The 19,623-nt window shown below is 65.3% G+C and overlaps 1 protein-coding gene across 1 annotated transcript; it reads left to right on the forward strand.

Moving 5' to 3' along the window:
- Positions 1-234: 234 nt before the first annotated feature.
- On the forward strand, positions 235-15,752 carry ABCF1 (ATP binding cassette subfamily F member 1). Its single transcript, XM_062019687.1, has 26 exons — positions 235-355; positions 1,087-1,133; positions 1,210-1,293; positions 1,412-1,550; positions 1,671-1,699; positions 2,146-2,241; positions 2,332-2,400; positions 2,518-2,583; positions 2,675-2,752; positions 2,840-2,923; positions 3,038-3,163; positions 4,387-4,487; positions 4,597-4,682; positions 6,094-6,233; positions 6,307-6,455; positions 6,542-6,625; positions 7,635-7,759; positions 8,455-8,567; positions 10,759-10,930; positions 11,881-11,955; positions 12,060-12,130; positions 12,839-12,871; positions 13,417-13,585; positions 15,014-15,078; positions 15,181-15,253; positions 15,504-15,752. The coding sequence occupies exons 1-26, from the start codon at positions 289-291 to the stop codon at positions 15,668-15,670; spliced, it is 2,508 nt and encodes an 835-aa protein (XP_061875671.1). The 5' UTR covers positions 235-288; the 3' UTR covers positions 15,671-15,752.
- The last annotated feature ends 3,871 nt before the right edge of the window (positions 15,753-19,623 follow it).

Genomic DNA, 19,623 nt, shown 5'->3' on the forward strand with positions numbered 1-19,623 from the left:
CGCGGGGCGGGAAGGGGAGGAGCCAATGGGAGGGAAGAACGCCCGGAGGGGATGGAGGGAAGGCGGGACTAAAAGGAGAAGGAGCCAATGGAAGGAGAGCTCGCCTCAGGGAGGGGGCGGAGCCATGTGGAGGCAGCCAATGGGAGGCAGAATCGCCTCAGAGGAGGGGGAGAAGGGAAGAAGGCGGGAAGCGCCGCTGGCCAATGGGAAGCGGCGCAGGGCCGGAAGCGGAAACGGGGAGCGGGAAGCGGAAGTGCCGGCGCAGGCGCAGTGTGGCGGCGCCCGGCCATGCCGAAGGGAGCGAGACCCGCGGCGGCCAAGCAGGAGCAATGGCGGGGGGAGGGAGAGGCCCAGGGTGAGGCGCGGGCGGGCCGCGAGGCGGGGGCTCGGTCCCGTGGCATCCAGACCCTGGGCAGGGGGCGGTGACGGTGGGGGAGGCCCGGAGGTGGGGGGGGAGGGGGGGGTGTAGGGTATGGGGGGCGTTTGAGATGTGGGGGGGGGCTTTGGGGGATTGGGGAGGCAGTTGGGATCTGGGGGGGCATTTGAGGGGGGTAAATGAGGGTCCTGGGTGTGAGGAGGGGGCGTTTGAGGATGGAGGGGGATCCAGGATATGGGGGGGGTGGTCTGGGATATGGGGGGGGTATCTGGGGGGGCAAATGATGGTCTTGGATATGAGGAGGGGGCATTTGAGATGGGGGGGGGATGCTCCTGGATGTGGAAGGGGGTGGTCTGGGATATGGGGGGGCAGTTGGGGGGGGAATGAGGGTCTTGGATATGAGGAGGGGGCATTTAAGGATGAGGGGGGTGCTCCTGGATGTGGGGAGGGGGCTTTGGGGGATTGGGGAGGCAGTCAGGGATCTGGGGGGGGCATTTGGGGGGGAAATGAGGGTCTTGGGCATGAGGAGGGGGCGTTTGAGATTGGGGGGGTGTCTGGGGTATGTGGGGGCACATTTGTGAGGGGCTGCATGACATTGGGGGGGGGATGGGTCTGGGGGAGGGCATTTAAGGATGGGGGGAAGGGTCCTGCAATGAGGGGGGGACCCCAAAAGCAGCATTGACCCCCCCTTCCCTTCCCCCCCTCCCCAGAGCAACCAGTCAAAAAGGGCAAAAAGGACCGGCGGGGCAAGAAATCGGTGAGAGCTCGACCCCTGACCCCTGACCTCTGACCCCGGACCCCCAAATGTAACCCCACACCCCCCCCAAAACCAGTTCTTCGAGGAGCTGGTGGAGGAGGAGAAATCGGCTCCCCCCGAAGCCGCCACCCCCCCCGAAAAGGAGGCGCCGGCACAGCAGGTTTGTTCCTGAGGGGGCGGGGTTAAGGGGCTTAATGAACGGGGAGGGGCTTAATGAGGGGGGGGCTTAATGAGGGGGAGGGGCTTAACGAGGTGTCCCCACCCCCTCCCCAAAAAAGGCGTCGAAGAAGAAACGGGAGCGAAGGAAAGAACAACAACGGCGGCGCGGGGGGGCGGAGGCTGAGCCCCAGGAGCTGGAGCTGAGCCGCAGGCTGCAGGAGCTGGCGGCTGGGGACAGCGAGGAAGAGGAGGAGGAAGGTCCTGGGGGGGCTTTGGGGGGGAGGGGGGCTGGTTTAACCCCCCCACTGCACAGGAGCAAGTTGGGGTGTGGTGGAGGGTAATTAATCACCCCCCTCATCGTGCTAATTGCATCCACAGCGCCCAGGAAAGGGGGGAGGAGGAGGAAGGTGAGTGGGGGGGGGGCAGAAATGAGGGGGGGGCCTAAAAATATGGGGAGGGGGGTCCCGAAAGTATTGGGGGGGGTCATGAGATAGGGGAGGGGGTCTTAAAATAGTGGGGGGGGGCAGAAGGGGGGAGGATAAAGTAAAAGGGGGGGAATGTGGGGAGGGGTCCCCAAATTGGGGGGGTCCCTAAAATGGGGGGTAGCCCAAAATATGGGGAGGGCCCCAAAATATGGGGAGAGCCCCAAAATATGGGGGGAGGGGGGTTCCCAAATTGGGGGGGGTGGGAACTGGGAGTTGGGGGGAAAAGGAGGAGAGAGGGGAAAGCAGCGAAATGGGAGTGGGGGGGAGGGGGGGAGGAAGTGAATTGGGACCCCCCTCAACATTTTGGGGTGTGGGGAGGGGGATTTTGGGGTCCTCAGGCCCCTCCCCCCCCCGTTTAACCCTTTCAGGGCGGGAACGTGTTCGCGGCGCTGAGTCAGGAGCAGAGCGAGGAGGAGGAGGAGCAGGAGAAGGCTGAAGGCTCCCGGCCCAGCAAGGGCAGAAAGGTTTGAGGGAAGGGGGAGATTGGGGGTGGGGGTACCCCAAAAAGCTGCTGGGGGAGGGGTCTGGGTGTGAGACCCCCCCTCAATGCACAGGAGGAAGAGGAGGGTGACAAAAAGAAGAGGAAGAACCAGAAGAACGAGAAGAGCAAAGGGAGGAAACAGGTAAAGGGGGGGTGGGGGCACCCAGGGGGTCCCCACAATTTGGGGGGGGGGTGTACACTTTTGGGGGGGGTCCTAGTGTTTTGAGGAGGGGTCTCACCCTTCCTTTTCCCCTCTTAGAGCAAAGCCCTGAGCGAGGACGAGGCCGAAGGCTCCGATGAGGATCCACAGCCCAAAGGCCGGAAGGTGAGAGGGGAGGAGGGGCAAACCTTGGCCTTTTTGGGGGTCATTTTTGGGGGGGACACACCCCAAACTCTTCCCCTCTGTCCCCACTCAGAACAAATTCGCAGCCCTGCGTGATGAGGATGAGGAGGATGAGGAGGAGGATGAAGAAGCCCCAAAGAGCATCAAGGCTGTGAGTGCTGAGGGAAGGGGGGGGGGGGGTTATGGGTTGGTTTTGGGGGGCTCCTGAGGCTGATTCTTGGGGTGGGGGGTGTCCCAGGAAGAGGAGGAGGAGCAGCAGGGGACGAAGGCTGAGCCTGACGCCCGGGTGAGCAAGAAGGAGAAGAAGAAGATGAAGAAGCAGGTGAGGAAGAGGAAGGGGAAGGGGGGGGTGTGGGGGGGGATTTAAAGGGAGGGGGCGTGGCTACGGCTAAGCCCCGCCCCTCCTGACCACGCCCCCTCGTGGCCACGCCCCCAGCTGGAGTACGAGAGGCAAGTGGCCACCATCAAGGCCGCGGCGGCCACCGGCGACAACGACTTCGCCGTGTCCCAGGCCGAGCTGTCCTCGCGCCAGGCCATGCTGGAGAACGCCTCTGACATCAAGGTGACCCCAGAATCCGCCTGGGGACCCCCAAAATCCGCCTGGGGACCACCAAAATCAACCCAGGACCCCCAAAATCACCCCTGGGACCCCCAAAATCAACCCAGGACCACCAAAAGCAGCTTGGGGACCCCCAAAATCCACTTGGGGACCCCCAAAATCCGCCTGGGGACCCCCAAAATCAACCCAGGACCACCAAAAGCAGCCTGGGGACCCCCAAAATCAACCCAGGACCACCAAAAGCAGCCTGGGGACCACCAAAATCCACCCAGGACCACCAAAATCACCCCTGAGACCCCCAAAATCAACCCAGGACCACCAAAGTCAGCCTGGGGACCACCAAAATCTGCCTGGGGACCCTCAAAAACCCCCCAGGACCACCAAAAGCAGCCTGGGGACCCCCAAAATCCACCCAGGACCAGCAAAATCTGGCTGGGGACCCCCAAAATCACCCCTGGGACCCCCAAAATCAACCCAGGATCACCAAAAGCAACCTGGGGACCCCCAAAATCAACCCAGGATCACCAAAAGCAACCTGGGTACCCCCAAAATCACCCCAGGACCACCAAAGTCAGACTGGGGACCACCAAAATCCCCCTGGGACCCCCAAAACCACCCCCAGGACCCTCAAAACCAGCCCCAGGCCCCCCAAACTCACCACAGAGCCCCAAAAGTGACCTGGGGCTGCAAAGAAAAGCCACAGCGACCCCTCAAAGGGTGTTTGAGTGCTCAAAATGCTGCCTGGGACCCCCCAAAACATACCTGGGACCCCAACAAAGTACTCTGAGATCTCCAAAAACCCCTTTGGGACCCCTCAAACCCTCCTGGGACCCCCCAAAAACCCCCCTGGGACCCCCCAAACCCCCCCAAGTTGTGTTGGGACCACAAAGAAAAGCCCATGAGAGCCGTTTGGATCCTCAAAATGCTTCTTGGGAGCCCCAAATTCCTTTTGGTGGTCCCCTGGAATCTTCTGAGACCCCAAAACCACCTTTGGGACCCCCAAAAGTCCCCAGGGACCCCCCAAACCCCTCAGGGACCCCCCAAGGGATGTGGGGGAGGGATGAAGGGGACGGGGGCGGGTGATCGAGGAGCTGCTTTGGGAGGTGTTTAATGGCTCAGAGGGGGGGGTCAGGGGGGGTTTTAGGGTGCAGAGGGGTTGAGGGGGGTGGGAGGGACCTGGGGGGCTTTTGGGGGGTCTCTGAACCCCCTTTTTGTGCCCTCCCCAGCTGGAGAAGTTCAGCATCTCAGCCCACGGGAAGGAGCTTTACGTCAACGCCGACCTCTACATCGTGGCCGGGCGCCGCTACGGGCTGGTGGGGCCCAACGGGTGGGTGCTGGGGTGCCCCCACCCCTGGGGTTTGGGGGGGGCTCTGGAGGGATTTTGGGGGGTCCCCACTTGGGGAAATTGGGGGGTTTAAGCCCTGGTGTGCTGGCAGGAAAGGGAAAACCACGTTGCTGAAACACATCGCTAACAGGACACTGAGCATCCCCCCCAACATCGATGTGCTGCTGTGTGAGCAGGGTGAGACCCCAAAACACCCCCCAAAACACCCCCAGAGCCCCCCAAAACCACCCCCAGACACCCCCAAATCACCCAGCATCCCCCCCAACATCGATGTGCTGCTGTGTGAGCAGGGTGAGACCCCAAAACACCCCCAAAACACCCCCAGAGCCCCCCAAAACCACCCCCAGACACCCCCAAATCACCCAGCATCCCCCCCAACATCGATGTGCTGCTGTGTGAGCAGGGTGAGACCCCAAAACACCCCCAGAACACCCCCAGAGCCCCCCAAAACCACCCCCAAATCACCCAGCATCCCCCCCAACATCGATGTGCTGCTGTGTGAGCAGGGTGAGACCCCCAAAACACCCCCCAAAACACCCCCAGAGCCCCCCAAAACCACCCCCAGACACCCCCAAATCACCCAGCATCCCCCCCAACATCGATGTGCTGCTGTGTGAGCAGGGTGAGACCCCAAAACACCCCCAAAACACCCCCAGAGCCCCCCAAAAACACCCCCAAATCACCCAGCATCCTCCCCAACATCGATGTGCTGCTGTGTGAGCAGGGTGAGACCCCCAAAACACCCCCAGAGCCCCCCAAAAACACCCCCAAATCACCCAGCATCCCCCCCAACATTGATGTGCTGCTGTGTGAGCAGGGTGAGACCCCCAAAACACCCCCAGAGCCCCCCAAAACCACCCCCAGACACCCCCAAATCACCCAGCATCCCCCCCAACACCGATGTGCTGCTGTGTGAGCAGGGTGAGACCCCCCAAACACCCCCAGAGCCCCCCAAAAACACCCCCAGACACCCCCAAACCCCCTCAGGACCCCCCCAACCCCCTCCTGAGCCCCCCAAACCCCTCCTGTGCCCCCCAGAGGTGGTGGCTGACGACACCCCAGCTGTCCAGGCCATGCTCTGAGCCGACACCAAGCCCCCCAAACCCCTCTAAATCCCCCCCAAACCCTCTCAAGACCACCCCAACCCCCTCCTGAGCCCCCCAACTCCCTCCTGAGCCCCCCAACCCCCTCCTGAGCCCCCCAAACCCCTCCTGTGCCCCCCAGAGGTGATGGCTGACAACCCTCCAACCATCCAGGTCATGCTCCGACCCGACACCAACCCCCCCAAACTCCCTCAGGACCCCCCCAGACCCCCTCCTGAGCCCCCCAACCCCCTCCTGAGCCCCCTCAACTCCCTCCTGTGCCCCCCAACCCCCTCCTGAACCCCTCAACTCCCTCCTGAGCCCCCCAAACTCCTCCTGAGCCCCCCCAACCCCTCCTGTGCCCCCCAGAGGTGGTGGCTGACAACACCCCGGCCATCCACGCCGTGCTCCGAGCCGACACCAACCCCCTCAGGACCCCCCCAGACCCCCTCAGGAGCCCCCCAACACCCTCAGGACCCCCCCCAAACCCCTCCTGTGCCCCCCAGAGGTGGTGGCTGACGACACCCCAGCCGTCCAGGCCGTGCTCCGAGCCGACACCAAGCGGCTGCAGCTGCTGGAGGAGGAGAAGCGGCTGCAGGCGCTGCTGGACAAGGGCGAGGACGCGGCTGCCGAGCGCCTGGAGAAGGTCAGGGCGCAGCTGGGGGACCTCAGGGAGCCCCCCAAAACCCTCCTTGAACCCCCCCAAACCTCTGCTGCAGGTGTATGAGGAGCTGAGGGCCATTGGGGCTGCTGCAGCCGAGGCCAAGGCCAGGAGGATCCTGGCTGGGTTGGGCTTTAACCCCGAGATGCAGAACAGAGCCACCAGGAAGTTCTCGGGGGGCTGGAGGATGAGGGTGTCGCTGGCTCGGTGAGTTTGGGGGGCTCTGGGGGGGGTGGAGGTGAGGTTTTGGGGTGTAGGGGAGGTGACAGAGGTTGTGTGAGCTCCCCACTCAGGGCTCTGTTCATGGAGCCGACGCTGCTGATGCTGGATGAACCCACCAACCACCTGGATCTGAACGCAGTCATCTGGCTCAACAAGTGAGGGGCACGGGGGCTGGGGGGCAGGGGAAAGGGGGGGCCAGGGGGTGATTTGGGGGGCAGGGGAGGGGGGCAGGGCAAAGGAGGGGGCTGGGGAGGGGATGGAGGAGTGATTTGGGGGGCAGAAGAGGGGGGATAAGGGACTGGAGGGGGCAAGAGGGGCTGTGAGGGGTGAGGGAGTGATTGGGGGGCAAAAAGGGGGGGGACAGGGGGTGATTTGGGGGGCAGGAAGGGGGGGCAGGGGAAAGGGGGGGCTGGGGGAGTGATTTGGGGGGGCAGGAAGAGGGGGATGAGGGGTAGGGTGGGGAAAAAGGGACTGGGAGGGACTGGGGGGGTGGGGGAGTGATTGGGGAGCAAAAAGAGAGGGGACAGGGAAAAGGGGAAAGGGGGGGCTGGGGGGGTGATTGGGGGGGCAGGAAGGGGGGGCAGGGGAAAGGGGGGTGGTTTGGGGGGCAGGGGGGTGATTGGGGGGCAGAAGGGGGTACAATGGATAGTTGGGGGGAGAGGGAGGGATGGGGGGCACAGGGGGCAGTGGGGGGTCACCCCCCCAGCCAGGGCTGGTCCCTCAATGGTGGTGTTCTCCCCCTCCCCCTGTCCCTCTGTGCCCCCCCTGTGCCCCCCACACCCCTTGTGCCCCCTCCCTGTGCCCCCCATGTCCCTGTACCCCCTCTCTGTGCTCCCCACACTCTCTGTGCCCCCTTCCCATGCCCCCTATATCCCCTGTGCCCCCTCCCTGTGCCCCCCACACTCTCTGTGCCCCCTCTCTGTGCCCCCCATGCCCCTGTGCCCCCTCCCCATGCTCTTGTACCCCCTCCTTGTGCCCCCCACACCCCCTATTCCCCCTCCCTGTGTTCCTCATGTCCCTGTACCCCCTCCCCATGCCCCTGTGCCCCCTCCCTATGCCCCTGTGCCCCCTCCCCATGCCCCCCACACCCCCTGTGCCCCCTCCCCACGCCCCTGTGCCCCTGGCTGTGCCCCTGGCCGTGCCCCCTGGCTGTGTGGGGCTCAGCTACCTGCAGGGCTGGCGCAAGACGCTGCTGGTGGTGTCCCATGACCAGGGATTCCTGGACGACGTGTGCACAGACATCGTGCACCTGCACAGCCAGCGCCTCTCCTACTACAGGGGCAACTACAGTGCGTGCCCAGGCCAGCTGCAGCATCACCTGCGGGCTGGGAGGGGCTGGGGGGGACTGGGGTCACTGGGAGGGAGCTGGGAGGGGGGGACTGGGGTCACTGGGAGGGAGCTGGGAGGGGGCTGGGGTAACTGGGAGGGAGCTGGGAGGGGGCTGGGAGGGGGCTGGGGGAGATGGGAGGGGACTGGGGGAGATGTGGGGGAACTGGGAGGGAGCTGAGGGAGATTGGAGGGAGCTGGGGTAACTGGGAGGGGGCTGGGAGGAGACTGGGAGGGGGCTGGGGAAGATGGAAGGAGACTGGGGGAGATGGGAGGGAGATGAGAGGGGACTGGGAGGGGGCTGGGGGAGATGGGAGAGGGCTGGGAGGAGACTGGGAGGGAGATGGGAGGAAGCTGGGGGAGATGGGAGGGGGCTGGGAGGGAGCTGGGGTAACTGGGAGGGAGCTGGGGGAGATGGGAGGGAGATGGGGTAACTGGGAGGGGTGTGGGCTAACTGGGAGGGTAACTGGGGTAACTGGGAGGGTAACTGGGGTAACTGGGGGGGGGTGTGGGGTAACTGGAAGGGTAACTGGGGTAACTGGGAGGGTAACTGGGGTAACTGGGGGGGTGTGGGGTAACTGGGGTAACTGGGGGGGTGTGGGGTAACTGGGAGGGTAACTGGGAGGGGCTGATGGACCCTTTGGTGGGCGCTGCCCAGTGACCTTCAAGAAGATGTACGAGCAGAAGCAGAAGGAGCTGCTGAAGCAGTTTGAGAAGCAGGAGAAGAAGCTGAGAGACCTCAAAGCCGGGGGCAAATCCACCAAGCAGGCGGTGAGATCCCTGGGATCCACTCACAGGCCCCTGGGATCCACTCACACGCCCCTGGGATCCACTCACAGGCCCCTGGGATCCCCTCACAGCCCCCTGGGATCCCCTCACAGCCCCCTGGGATCCACTTACAGCCCCCTGGGATCCACTCACAGCCCCCTGGGGATCCACTCACAGGCCCCTGGGATCCCCTCACAGCCCCCTGGGATCCCCTCACAGCCCCTGGGATCCACTCACAGCCCCCTGGGATCCCCTCACAGCCCCCTGGGATCCACTCACACGCCCCTGGGATCCACTCACACGCCCCTGGGATCCACTCACAGCCCCCTGGGGATCCCCTCCCCGGCCAGAGTCTGTTCCACACCCCCCCAAACCTCACCCTGGGGATCCTCCATCATCCCTCCTGCTTCCAGACAGGGATCCCCCACCTGCCCCTGGGATCTACTGAAGGGATCTGGAGGGTGGATCACTGCTGGAGGGGGGTTTAGTGGAGCCCTTGCCCCCACAGTTGGATCCCAAGACATCAAAAGGGATTCTCCAGTGGCTATGGGGGATGCTGAGAGGATCCTCCACCACCTCTGGGATCTACTGGAGGGATCTGGGACCCCTGTTAGTGCCAGGGAGTGGGGAGAGTGAGGCTGTTACCCCCCTAATTGGATCCCACTGTGCCAGACAGGATTCCTTAATGAGTCTGGGGTCTTGAGGGATCTCTCCTGGGGATCCCCCACTGTGTCTGGGATCCACTGGAGGGATCTGGGACCCTGTTAGTGGGGAGTTTGAGGCCATTGCCTCCCTGGTTGGATCTCCCTGTGCCAAAAAGGATTCATTGATGGTGTGGGATCTCTCCTGGGGATCCCCCACTGCGTCTGGGATCCACTGGAGGGATCTGGGACCTCCTTAATGCCAGGGAGTGGGGAGAGCGAGGCCATTCCCTCCCTGGTTGGATCCCACTATACCAGACAGGATTCCTTAATGAGTGTGGGGTCTTGAAGGATCTCTCCTGGGGATCCCCTACTGCATCTGGGATCCACTGGAGGGATCTGGGACCCTGTTAGTGGGGAGAGCGAGGCTGTTACCCCCTGATTGGATCCCCTTGTGCCAAAAGGGACTCATTAACGTTGTGGGATCTCTCCTGGGGATCCCCCACTGTGTCTGGGATCGACTGGAGGGATCTGGGATCCCTGTTAGTGGGGAGTTTGAGGCCATTCCCTCCCTGGTTGGATCCCACTATACCAGACAGGATTCCTTAATGAGTCTGGGATCTTGAGGGATCTCTCCTGGGGATCCCCCACTGCGTCTGGGATCCACTGGAGGGATCTAGGACCCTGTTAGTGGGGAGAGCGAGGCTGTTACCCCCCTGATTGGATCCCCTTGTGCCAAAAGGGACTCATTAACGGTGTGGGATCTCTCCTGGGGATCCCCCACTGTGTTTGGGATCGACTGGAGGGATCTGGGACCCTGTTAGTGGGGAGAGCGAGGCTGTTACCCCCCTAATTGCATCCCACTGTGCCAGACAGGATTCCTTAATGAGTGTGGGGTCTTGAGGGATCTCTCCTGGGGATCCCCCACTGCGTCTGGGATCCACTGGAGGGATCTGGGATCCCTGTTAGTGGGGAGTTTGAGGCCATTGCCTCCCTGGTTGGATCTCCCTGTGCCAAAAGGGGCTCATTAACGGTGTGGGATCTCTCCTGGGGATCCCCCACTGTGTTTGGGATCCACTGGAGGGATCTGGGACCTCCTTAATGCCAGGGAGTGGGGAGAGCGAGGCCATTCCCTCCCTGGTTGGATCCCACTATACCAGACAGGATTCCTTAATGAGTGTGGGGTCTTGAGGGATCTCTCCTGGGGATCCCCCACTGCGTCTGGGATCGACTGGAGGGATCTGGGACCCCTGTTAGTGGGGAGTTTGAGGCCATTCCCTCCCTGGTTGGATCCCACTATACCAGACAGGATTCCTTAATGAGTGTGGGATCTTGAGGGATCTCTCCTGGGGATCCCCCACTGCGTCTGGGATCGACTGGAGGGATCTGGGACCCTGTTAGTGGGGAGCTGGAGGCTGTTACCCCCGTGGTTGGATCCCACCGTGCCCAGACGGATTCCGGGGGGTAGCTGGGGGCTGGCTGGCTCCCTGGCTGGCTCCCTGGGTGGCTCCCTGAGTGGCTCCCCGGGTGGATCCCCGGGTGGATCCCTGCAGGAGAAGCAGACCAAGGAGGCGCTGACGAGGAAGCAGCAGAAGTGCCGGCGCCGGGCGGGCAGCGAGGAGCGGGGCGAGGGGCCGGAGCTGCTGAGGCGGCCGCGCGAGTACAGCGTCCGCTTCACCTTCCCCAACCCGCCCCCCCTCAGCCCCCCCATCCTTGGCCTGCACGGTACCCCCGGCCTGGGGGCGCTCCAGGGGCTCTGGGGGGGGTGGAGGGAGGTTTGGGGGGGTTTGAGGGAGCTGGAGGGAGTTTTGGGGGGGAGTTGGGATGGTTGGAGGGAGGTTTGGGGCAGTTTGGGGGGGCTGGAGGGGGTTTGGGGGGGAGTTGGGGCAGTTTGGGGGGGCTGGAGGGGGTTTGGGGGGAGTTGGGGTGGTTGGGGGGAGGTTTGGGGGGGTTGGGGGCAGTTTGGGGGTGCAGGAGGGGGTTTTGGGGGGAGTTGGGGGGATTGGAGGGAGGTTTGGGGGGAGTTGGGGCAGTTTGGGGGGATTTGGGGAAGTTTGGGGGTCTGGGGGGGTTGGGGGGGGAGTTGGGGTGGTTGGAGGGAGGTTTGGGGATGTTGGGGGCAGTTTGGGGGGGTTTGGGGAAGTTTGGGGGGGCTGGGGGGAGTTTGGGGAGGAGTTGGGGGGGTTGGAGGGAGGTTTGGGGCAGTTTGGGGGGGTTGGAGGGGGTTTGGGGAGAGTTGGGGTGGTTGGAGGGAGGTTTGGGGGGGTTTGGGGCAGTTTGGGGAGGCTGGAGGGGGTTTGGGGGGGAGTTGGGGCGGTTGGAGGGAGGTTTGGAGCAGTTTGGGGGGGTTGGGGGCAGTTTGGGGGGGCTGCAGGGGGTTTTGGTGGGGAGTTGGGGTGGTTGGAGGGAGGTTTGGGAGGGTTGGGGGCAGTTTAAGGGGATTTGGGGTAGTTTGGGGGCATTTGGGGCAGTTTGAGGGGGCAGTTAAGGGGGGGCTGGGAGAGTCAAGGGATGCTGAAGGGGCATTTTGGGGGGGATTTGGGGCAGTTGAGGGGGGATTTGAGGCACTGGGGGGTCTGTGGTGGGGGTTTGGTGCTGAGGGGGGGGTCAGGGGGGATTTTGGGGTGCTCAGGGGGGTGTCTGTAACCCCCCCCTCCCCCCATTTGCCCCCCCAGGGGTGGATTTTGGCTACGAGGGGCAGGAGCTGCTGTTCCACAACCTCGACTTTGGCATCGACATGGAGTCCAGGGGTGAGGGGGGGGGAGACACCCCCAAATTAACCTGGGGGGGGGCTCAGGAACCCCTAAAGTGACACAGCTCATGGGGGCCCCCCCTTTTCTCCTTCCCCCCCAAGTTTGCATCGTGGGCCCCAATGGGGTTGGGAAGAGCACGTTGCTGCGGCTGCTGACGGGGCAGCTGACCCCGGTGAGAGAACCCCCCCCCCCAAATCAACCCCCAAAATGGGGGGGGACACCCCAAAAATGAGGGGAGGGAGCAAAGGGGAGGGGGAGGGGTGTCGTTTGGGGGCAGTTCTTGGGGTTTTGGGGGGTTTTTAGATGAGGGGAGAAGCTACAATGAGCTTCCAAAGGAGGGATTGGGGGTTTGGGGGTGTTCCTGGGGGTTTTGGGGGGCTTGGTGGGGGGGGGGAGGTTTGGGAGGGGGGCTTGGGAGGGGTATTGGGGGGGTTGGGAAGTTGGGAGGGATTGGGGGGAGTTGGAGGGGTTTTGGGAGGAGTTTGAGTGTTTTTAGGGGGTTTTGGGGGGATTAGGGGAAGTTTGGAGGAGTTTTGGGGGGGATTGAAGGGAGTTTGGGTGATTTTTGGGGTTTCAGGGTGTGCTGGGATGTTTTTGGGGGGCATAGGGGAAGTTTTGGGGGGTTTGGAGTGTGGGGGTGGGAGCTTGAGAGGGTTTTGGGGGGATTTTGGAGGGTGGGGGAGAGTTTGGGGGTTCCTGGGGGAATTGCTTGGTGCGGGAATTGGGGGCCACTGGGAGGTTTTTAGGGGGCTCTCAGGAGGATTTGGGGGTGACTGAGCCGTTTGAGTGGTTGGGGGTGGCTTTGGGGGTGAATTTTGGGCTCTTTTCCCTCTCAACTCACCCCCCAAATCATCCCCCAACACCCCCCTGGCCGTGTCAGACCCGGGGGCAGATGCGGAAGAACCATCGGCTGGTGAGAGGGGGGGGAGGGATTGGGGGGGTCGGGGAGGGATTTGGGGTGTGGGGAGGAATTGGGGGGGTCAGGGAGGGATTTGGTGGAGTTGGGAGAGGGATTTGGGATGTGGGGAGGGATTTGGGGGTGGGATTTGGGGGGTCAGGGATTTAGGGGTGTGGGGAGGGATTTGAAGGGGATCAGGGAGGGATTTGATGGTTGAGGAGGGATTTGGGGGGGTTGGGGAGGGATTTGGGGGTGGGGAGGGATTTGGGGGGAGGGATTTGGGGGGTGGGGAGGGATGTGGGGGGCTGGGGGGGGATTTGGGGGGTGGGATTTGGGAGGTTGGGGAAGGATTTGGGGGATCAGGGAGAGATGGGGGGGTTGGAGAGAGATTTGGGGTGTGGGGAGGGATTTGGGGGGTCAGGGAGGGGTTTGGGGGGTCAGGGAGGGGTTTGGGGGGTCAGGGAGGGATTTGGGGGGTCAGGGAGGGATTTTGGGGGGCTGAGGTGCAGCTGCTGAGCGTGGCCTGAGCCTGCCCCCTCCCCTGCATCCCCCTCCCCCAGAAAATCGGGTTCTTCAACCAACAAGCGGCCGAGCAGCTGCGGCTGGAGGAGACGGCGGCCGAGTACCTGCAGCGCGGCTTCAACCTCCCGCACCAGGACGCCAGGAAGTGCCTGGGGCGCTTCGGCCTCGAGGGACACGCCCACACGCTGCAGATCGCCAAGCTCTCGGGTGGGGGAGGGGCCTGGCTGGGGGAGGGGCCTGGGAGGTGGGGGAGGGGCCTGGGAGGTGGGGGAGGGGCAGCTGCAGCAGCCACACGCTGCAGATCGCCAAGCTCTCGGGTGGGGGAGGGGCCTGGGGCTGGGGGAGGGGCCTGGGAGGGGGGGAGGGGCAGCTGCAGCAGCCACACGCTGCAGATCGCCAAGCTCTCGGGTGGGGGAGGGGCCTGGGGCTGGGGGAGGGGCCTGGGGTGGGGGAGGGGCCTGGGGCTGGGGGAGGGGCAGCTGCAGCAGCCACACGCTGCAGATCGCCAAGCTCTCGGGTGGGGGAGGGGCCTGGGGCTGGGGGAGGGGCCTGGGGTGGGGGAGGGGCCTGGGGCTGGGGGAGGGGCAGCTGCAGCAGCCACACGCTGCAGATCGCCAAGCTCTCGGGTGGGGGAGGGGCCTGGGGCTGGGGGAGGGGCCTGGGGTGGGGGAGGGGCCTGGGGCTGGGGGAGGGGCAGCTGCAGCAGCCACACGCTGCAGATCGCCAAGCTCTCGGGTGGGGGAGGGGCCTGGGGCTGGGGGAGGGGCCTGGGGCTGGGGGAGGGGCCTGGGGTGGGGGAGGGGCCTGGGGCTGGGGGAGGGGCAGCTGCAGCAGCCACACGCTGCAGATCGCCAAGCTCTCGGGTGGGGGAGGGGCCTGGGGCTGGGGGAGGGGCCTGGGGGGGGGAGGGGCAGTGGAGCAGCCACACGCTGCAGATCGCCAAGCTCTCGGGTGGGGGAGGGGCTCAACACAGGGGAAGGGCCTGGGGTGGGGGAGGGGCTAAACACGGGGGGAGGGGCCTGGGAGGGGGGGAGGGGCAGCTGTGGCAGTGAGGGATGATGCAGATCATGAGCTCTCAGGTGGGGCAGGGGCTCAGCACGGGGGAGGGGCCTGGGGCTGGGGGGAAGGCTGCAGATCACCGAGCTCTCCGGTGGGGGAGGGGTTAAACCCGAGGGGAGGGGCCTGGGATGGGGGGAGGGGCAATGAGGGATGATGCAGATCATGAGCTCTCTGGTGGGGGAGGGGGTTAATGATGCGGGGCGTGGGAAAGGGGGCGTGGCCTTGGGACCTGTCAATGGCGGGTGGAGCGTGGGAAAAGGGGCGGGGCCTGAAGAAAGGGGGCGTGGTCTCGGCGATGAGAGCCAATGGGTGGGGAGTGGAGAAGGGGGCGTGGCCTTGGAACTGTCATCAATGGAGGGTGGGGCGTGGGAAAGGGGCGTGGCCTCGGCAATGGGGGTTAATGGGTGGGTATGGAAAGGGGGCGGGGCCTGAATAGGAGGGGGCGGGGCCTCGGGGTGTTGGTTGTGGCTCAAAGGTGTGAATGGGGAGGGGGGCGGGGCCAGGGGGAGGGGGAGGGGAGTAAATTAGGCAGAGGGGTAAGCCCCGCCCCCGAGCTAAGCCCCGCCCCCTCCCCAGGCGGGCAGAAGGCCCGGGTGGTCTTTGCCGAATTGGCCTGTCGGGAGCCCGACGTCCTCATCCTGGTGAGTGGGGGAGGGGCAGCCACGGCTGGGGGAGGGGGAGGGGGGAGAGAGGGGTGTGAGGAATCGCCCCTCCCCCAACCCCTCCCCCCGCCCCCACCCCAGGATGAACCAACCAACAACCTGGACATCGAGTCCATCGACGCTCTGGCCGACGCCATCAACGAGTTCCAGGGAGGTGAGGAGGGGGGGGGGGTGGGGGTGTGACATCAGCATGACGTCATCATGACGTCACACAGCGGTGGTTGTGGCTCACGGAGACGGGCTGCCAGCTCTGGGGGGGTCACTGGGGGGTGTGATGTCATGATGACATCATGATGACGTCACCACGGTGGTGGTGAGCCACGAGGGGGTGCTCACTACTGGGGGGGTGGGGAGTGGGGTTGTGACGTCACGATGACGTCACTGCGACCCTCCCCCTCCCCCAGCGGTGATCGTGGTGAGCCACGACGCGCGGCTGATCACCGAGACCGGCTGCCAGCTCTGGGTGGTGGAGGATCGCGGCCTCAGCCAGATCGACGGCGACTTCGACGATTACAAGCGCGAGGTGCTGGAGGCGCTGGGCGAGGTCATGGTCGCCCGGCCCCGGGACTGAGGGCTGGGGGTGGGGCAGCCCCTGGGACCCCCCCAAAACACCCCCCCCACAGCCCCAAGGTGCTGGTAATAAAGAGCAACGGTGCGGCCACGGCTGGGATGTGTCTTGACTGGGGGAGGGGGCGACAGCGGCGGATCCCAGAGTGACCGTCACTGGATCCCAGAGTGAGCATGAGTTGATGCCAGAGACCCTCAGTAGATCTCAGTGTGAAGCCCTCAGTGGGTCTCACAGGGACCCTCAGTAGATCCCAGTATGAACATGAGTTGATCCCAGGGTGACCCTCAGCAGGATCGAGTGAGCTTCAGTGGATCCCAGAGCAGCTCACACTAGATTCTGGAGTGAACCCCTCAGGATGTCCCAGAATGACCCTCAGTAGATCCCAGTGAGACTTTCAGGAGGTTGAACCCCTTTGATAGATCCCAGAGTGACCACTAGGAGGATCCCGATTGGCCACCATCAGTAGATCCCAGTGAACCTCTCAGTAGGATCCAGAGTGAACCCCTTCAGTAGATCCTAGATAGACCCTCAGTGGCTCCCAGCCTGAACCCCCTATGTGGGTCCCAGAATGACCCTCAAAAAGTCCCCAACGTAGTGAAACCCCCTCCCCAAGTAGATCCCACCCCATCCCCCAGTAGATTGTGTGATCCCAGCGCAAGTAGATCCCAACCCCCCGAGTAGATCACAGCCCCTCGTCCCCAAGTACCTCCCAGTCCCCACAGTAGATCACAGCCCCCCAAGTAAATCCCAGTCCAAGTAGATCCCCGCCCTTTGTTGCCAAGTAGATCCCAACCCAAGTAGATCCCAGGCCCTCATCCCCAAGGACCTCCCATTCCTCCCCACAGATCCCAGCCCCGTGTAGATCCCAGGCCCTTGTCCTCAAGTAGATCCCAGTCTCCCCAGTAGATCCCAGCCCCTCAAGTAGATCCCAGCCTCTCCCCAGTAGATCCCAGCCTCTCCCAGTAGATCCCAGCCTCTCCCCAGTAGATCCCAGGCTGCAGCTGTGTTTTTTGCACCATTTATTATTAATGTACAAAATATACAAAAGGGGGGGTCCCGGCTGCCCCTCCCCCACACAAAGTTTTCACAGAAAACAGCGTCCGGCGCAGCCCCCCCAGAAACAACCCCCCCCCCCCCAGCGCCCCCTCCCCTCCCCCAGCGGCGGGTGACACGGGGGGTGGGGGGGGAGGGGAGGAAATGGCCACCAGGGGGCAAATCTCCCCCTGCACGGGGCAGTTTTGGTCCTGGGGAGCAATAACCGGCTGAATCCCCCCCCAGGGGCTTTCCATGAACAGTGGTATTTGGGCCCCCTAAGGGGGTGAATTTACCCCCCCGGGGTAACGAGCCCTGAGGGGGTCGATGTGGGAAGTGGCAGCAGCGAGTGAACCCCAACTGGGGGGGAACTGGGGGGGAACTTGTGCCCAAGTGGCTTTTTCTGCCCCAGCACTGGGGGAAGGATTTACACCCCCCAAGTCGAGGTGCAGATGCTGGGGGGGGTATTTCCACCCCCTAGGAGGGTACTTGCAGCCTGAGGGGGGTATTTCTGCCTCCCAGGGGGGATTTTGTGCCCTGGGGGGGGTTGAACCTGCCCCTCAGGGGGTATTTGTGCCCCATCCGTGCCCTGAGGGGATCAGATCTGCCCCCCAGGGAGTATTTCCACCCCGAGGGGGGGTCAGATGTGTCCCTCAGGGGTTATTTCTGCCCCTCAGTGGCCATTTCTGCCCCCCCCCGCCGAGCCTTCGCACCCTGGGGCTGGAGGAGGAGGAAGAGGAGGGAGGAGGAGCCCCGACCCCACGGGGGGAGGAGGAGGACGGGGGAGGGTCCAAACGTGCCGGAGGCCTCACAGAAGCCATAAAGCGAGAGAGAGGAAGAGGAGGATGGAGGGGGAGGCCCGGGGTGGGGGGAGGAAGGCACCGTTGTGGTCGTACCTGCGGCTGCCCCTCGGCAGGGAGAGGCGCCAGAGGCGGCCCGGCCGGCCCAGGGACACGGGGGGGGGGCGGGGGAGGGGAAAGGGGGGGTTTGGGGGTGGGGGAGGGGGGAGGTGCTGGTGCCGCGGGGGGGGTTGGGGGGTGCACACAGAGGATGGTGGGAGGAGGGGGGACTGATGCTGACCCCCCTCCCCCCAAAAACACCCCCTGTGTGTGGCCCCAGGAGCCCCCCCCAAGGAAAGAGGCGGCCGAGGGGCAGAACCGGGGCGAGGGGGAGGGGCTGGGGGGTGAAACGTGACCCCCAAAACGCCCCGGGGGGGGTTTAAGGGCGGCTTCGACCCCCCTCCGGGGCAAACTCAGTGCTGGACTTCAGCTCCCAGCGTGCCCCGGGGCTGGACTTCAGCTCCCAGCGTGCCCCGGGGCTGGACTTCAGCTCCCAGCGTGCCCCGGGGCTGGACTTCAGCTCCCAGCGTGCCCCGGGGCTGGACTTCAGCTCCTAGCGTGCCCCGGGGCTGGACTTCAGCTCCCAGCGTGCCCCGGGGCCGGCCCATCCCAGCCCCCCAGTAGCTGCCGTTTGGGGGGTGTTTTTTGGGGGGTGTTTTTTGGGGGGTGTTTAAGCTCCCACAATGCCCCGCGGCCGCCGCGGAGGGGGGAGGGGTGGGTTTTGGGGGGGGTCGATCCTCCTCTCTCTCTCTCTCTCTCTCACCCCCCGCTCACAGCCCCATGGGGGGGGCGGCGCCAGTCGGGGCCCCTCCCCCAGGGCCCGGGGGGGGGGTCGAGGGGCTGCAGGGGGGGGTGCGGCGGGTGGGGGGGCGGCTCCCCCCCCCCTCCAGCGGGGCATGAACGGCGGGGGGGGGGGCGGGGGGGGCGGCGAAGGAGCCCCCACCGGCCCCTCCCAGCCCGGCCCGGGGCCCCCCCCCCACATCCAGCCGCCTCCCCCCCCTCCCCCTCCTCCCCGCGGGGGGGGGCGCCGGGGGGGGGCCCAGCCCCCGCCCCCCCGCACTTGCCGCCGTGGCCTCGGGGGTGCTCCCCGGGGTGGCCCCGGCCGTGCTCGTTGTGGCCGCCCGGCGGGGGGGGGGCCGCCCCCCTCCTCCTCCCCCTCCGCCCCCCTCCCCCGCCGCGGCCGTTATTGGGGGGCCCCCCCCCGCTGCGGCCGCCCCCCCCCCGGCAGCGGTAGGGGCCGTCGGCGCCGTTGCGCCCCCGGGGCCGGTGGAACGGGCCCCCCCCGCCGCCGCCCCCCCGCATCCCCCCCCCGCCCCCCCCGCGCATGGGGGGGGCCCCCCCCCGCCCCCGCCCTCGTCCCAGAAATCGCGGGGAGGGGGGGGAGGGGGTGGGGGAGGGGGCCCCAACATCCTGGGGCCTCCCCCCGCCCCTCCCCCGCCCGGCATCCCCCCCCCGGGACCCCCCCCCGGGCCTGGAGGGAGCCCCCCCGGGCCCCCCCCCACCTGCGCCGCCGCCGCCGTGGGGACCTGGGGAGACAAAAGGGGGGTCAGGGGGGGAGGGGGCAGTTTGGGGGGGTCAGGGGGCAGGGGAGGCGTGGGGGGGGCTGTGGGGGGCAGTTGGGGGGTTTGGGGGCAGTTGGGGGGGGGTTTAGGGGGTCCCCGGGGGTGTGATGAGGCTTTGGGATGGTTCAGGGGATATTGGGGGGCAGTTGGGGGGCTCAAGGGGCAGTAAATGGGGGGGGGGGGGGGCTGTGAGGGAAGCTGGGGGGGGTTTGGGGGGCTGTTGTGGGGTCACAGAGCATCTGGGGGGGTCTGGGGGATAGTTGAGGGGGGCACAGGGAGCTGGGGGGTGGCTGTAGGGGTCTGTTGAGGGGGTTTTAGGGGGTCCCTGGGGGTGTGATGAGGCTTTGGGGGTTCAGGGGATATTGGGGGGCAGTTGGGGGCCTCAAGGGGCAGTAAGTGGGTGGGGGGGGGCTGTGAGGGAGCAGTTGGGGGGCTCTGGGGAGATTGGGGGGTGGTTGTGGGGGGAGTCCCAGGGGATTGGAAGGGTTTGGGGGGGCTGTGGGGGGGAGTCAGGGGATGGTTA

Source organism: Colius striatus, unplaced genomic scaffold (genome assembly GCF_028858725.1).
Source record: "Colius striatus isolate bColStr4 unplaced genomic scaffold, bColStr4.1.hap1 scaffold_110, whole genome shotgun sequence".
Taxonomy (NCBI): domain Eukaryota; kingdom Metazoa; phylum Chordata; class Aves; order Coliiformes; family Coliidae; genus Colius; species Colius striatus.

Coding starts and splice junctions, on each gene's coding strand:
- ABCF1 (XM_062019687.1), top strand. CDS start 289: ATGCCGAAGGGAGCGAGACCCGCGGCGGCCAAGCAGGAGCAATGGCGG. Junction 6,626..7,634: donor GCAGTCATCTGGCTCAACAA/GTGAGGGGCACG, acceptor TGTGGGGCTCAG/CTACCTGCAGGGCTGGCGCA. Junction 12,131..12,838: donor TGACGGGGCAGCTGACCCCG/GTGAGAGAACCC, acceptor TGGCCGTGTCAG/ACCCGGGGGCAGATGCGGAA.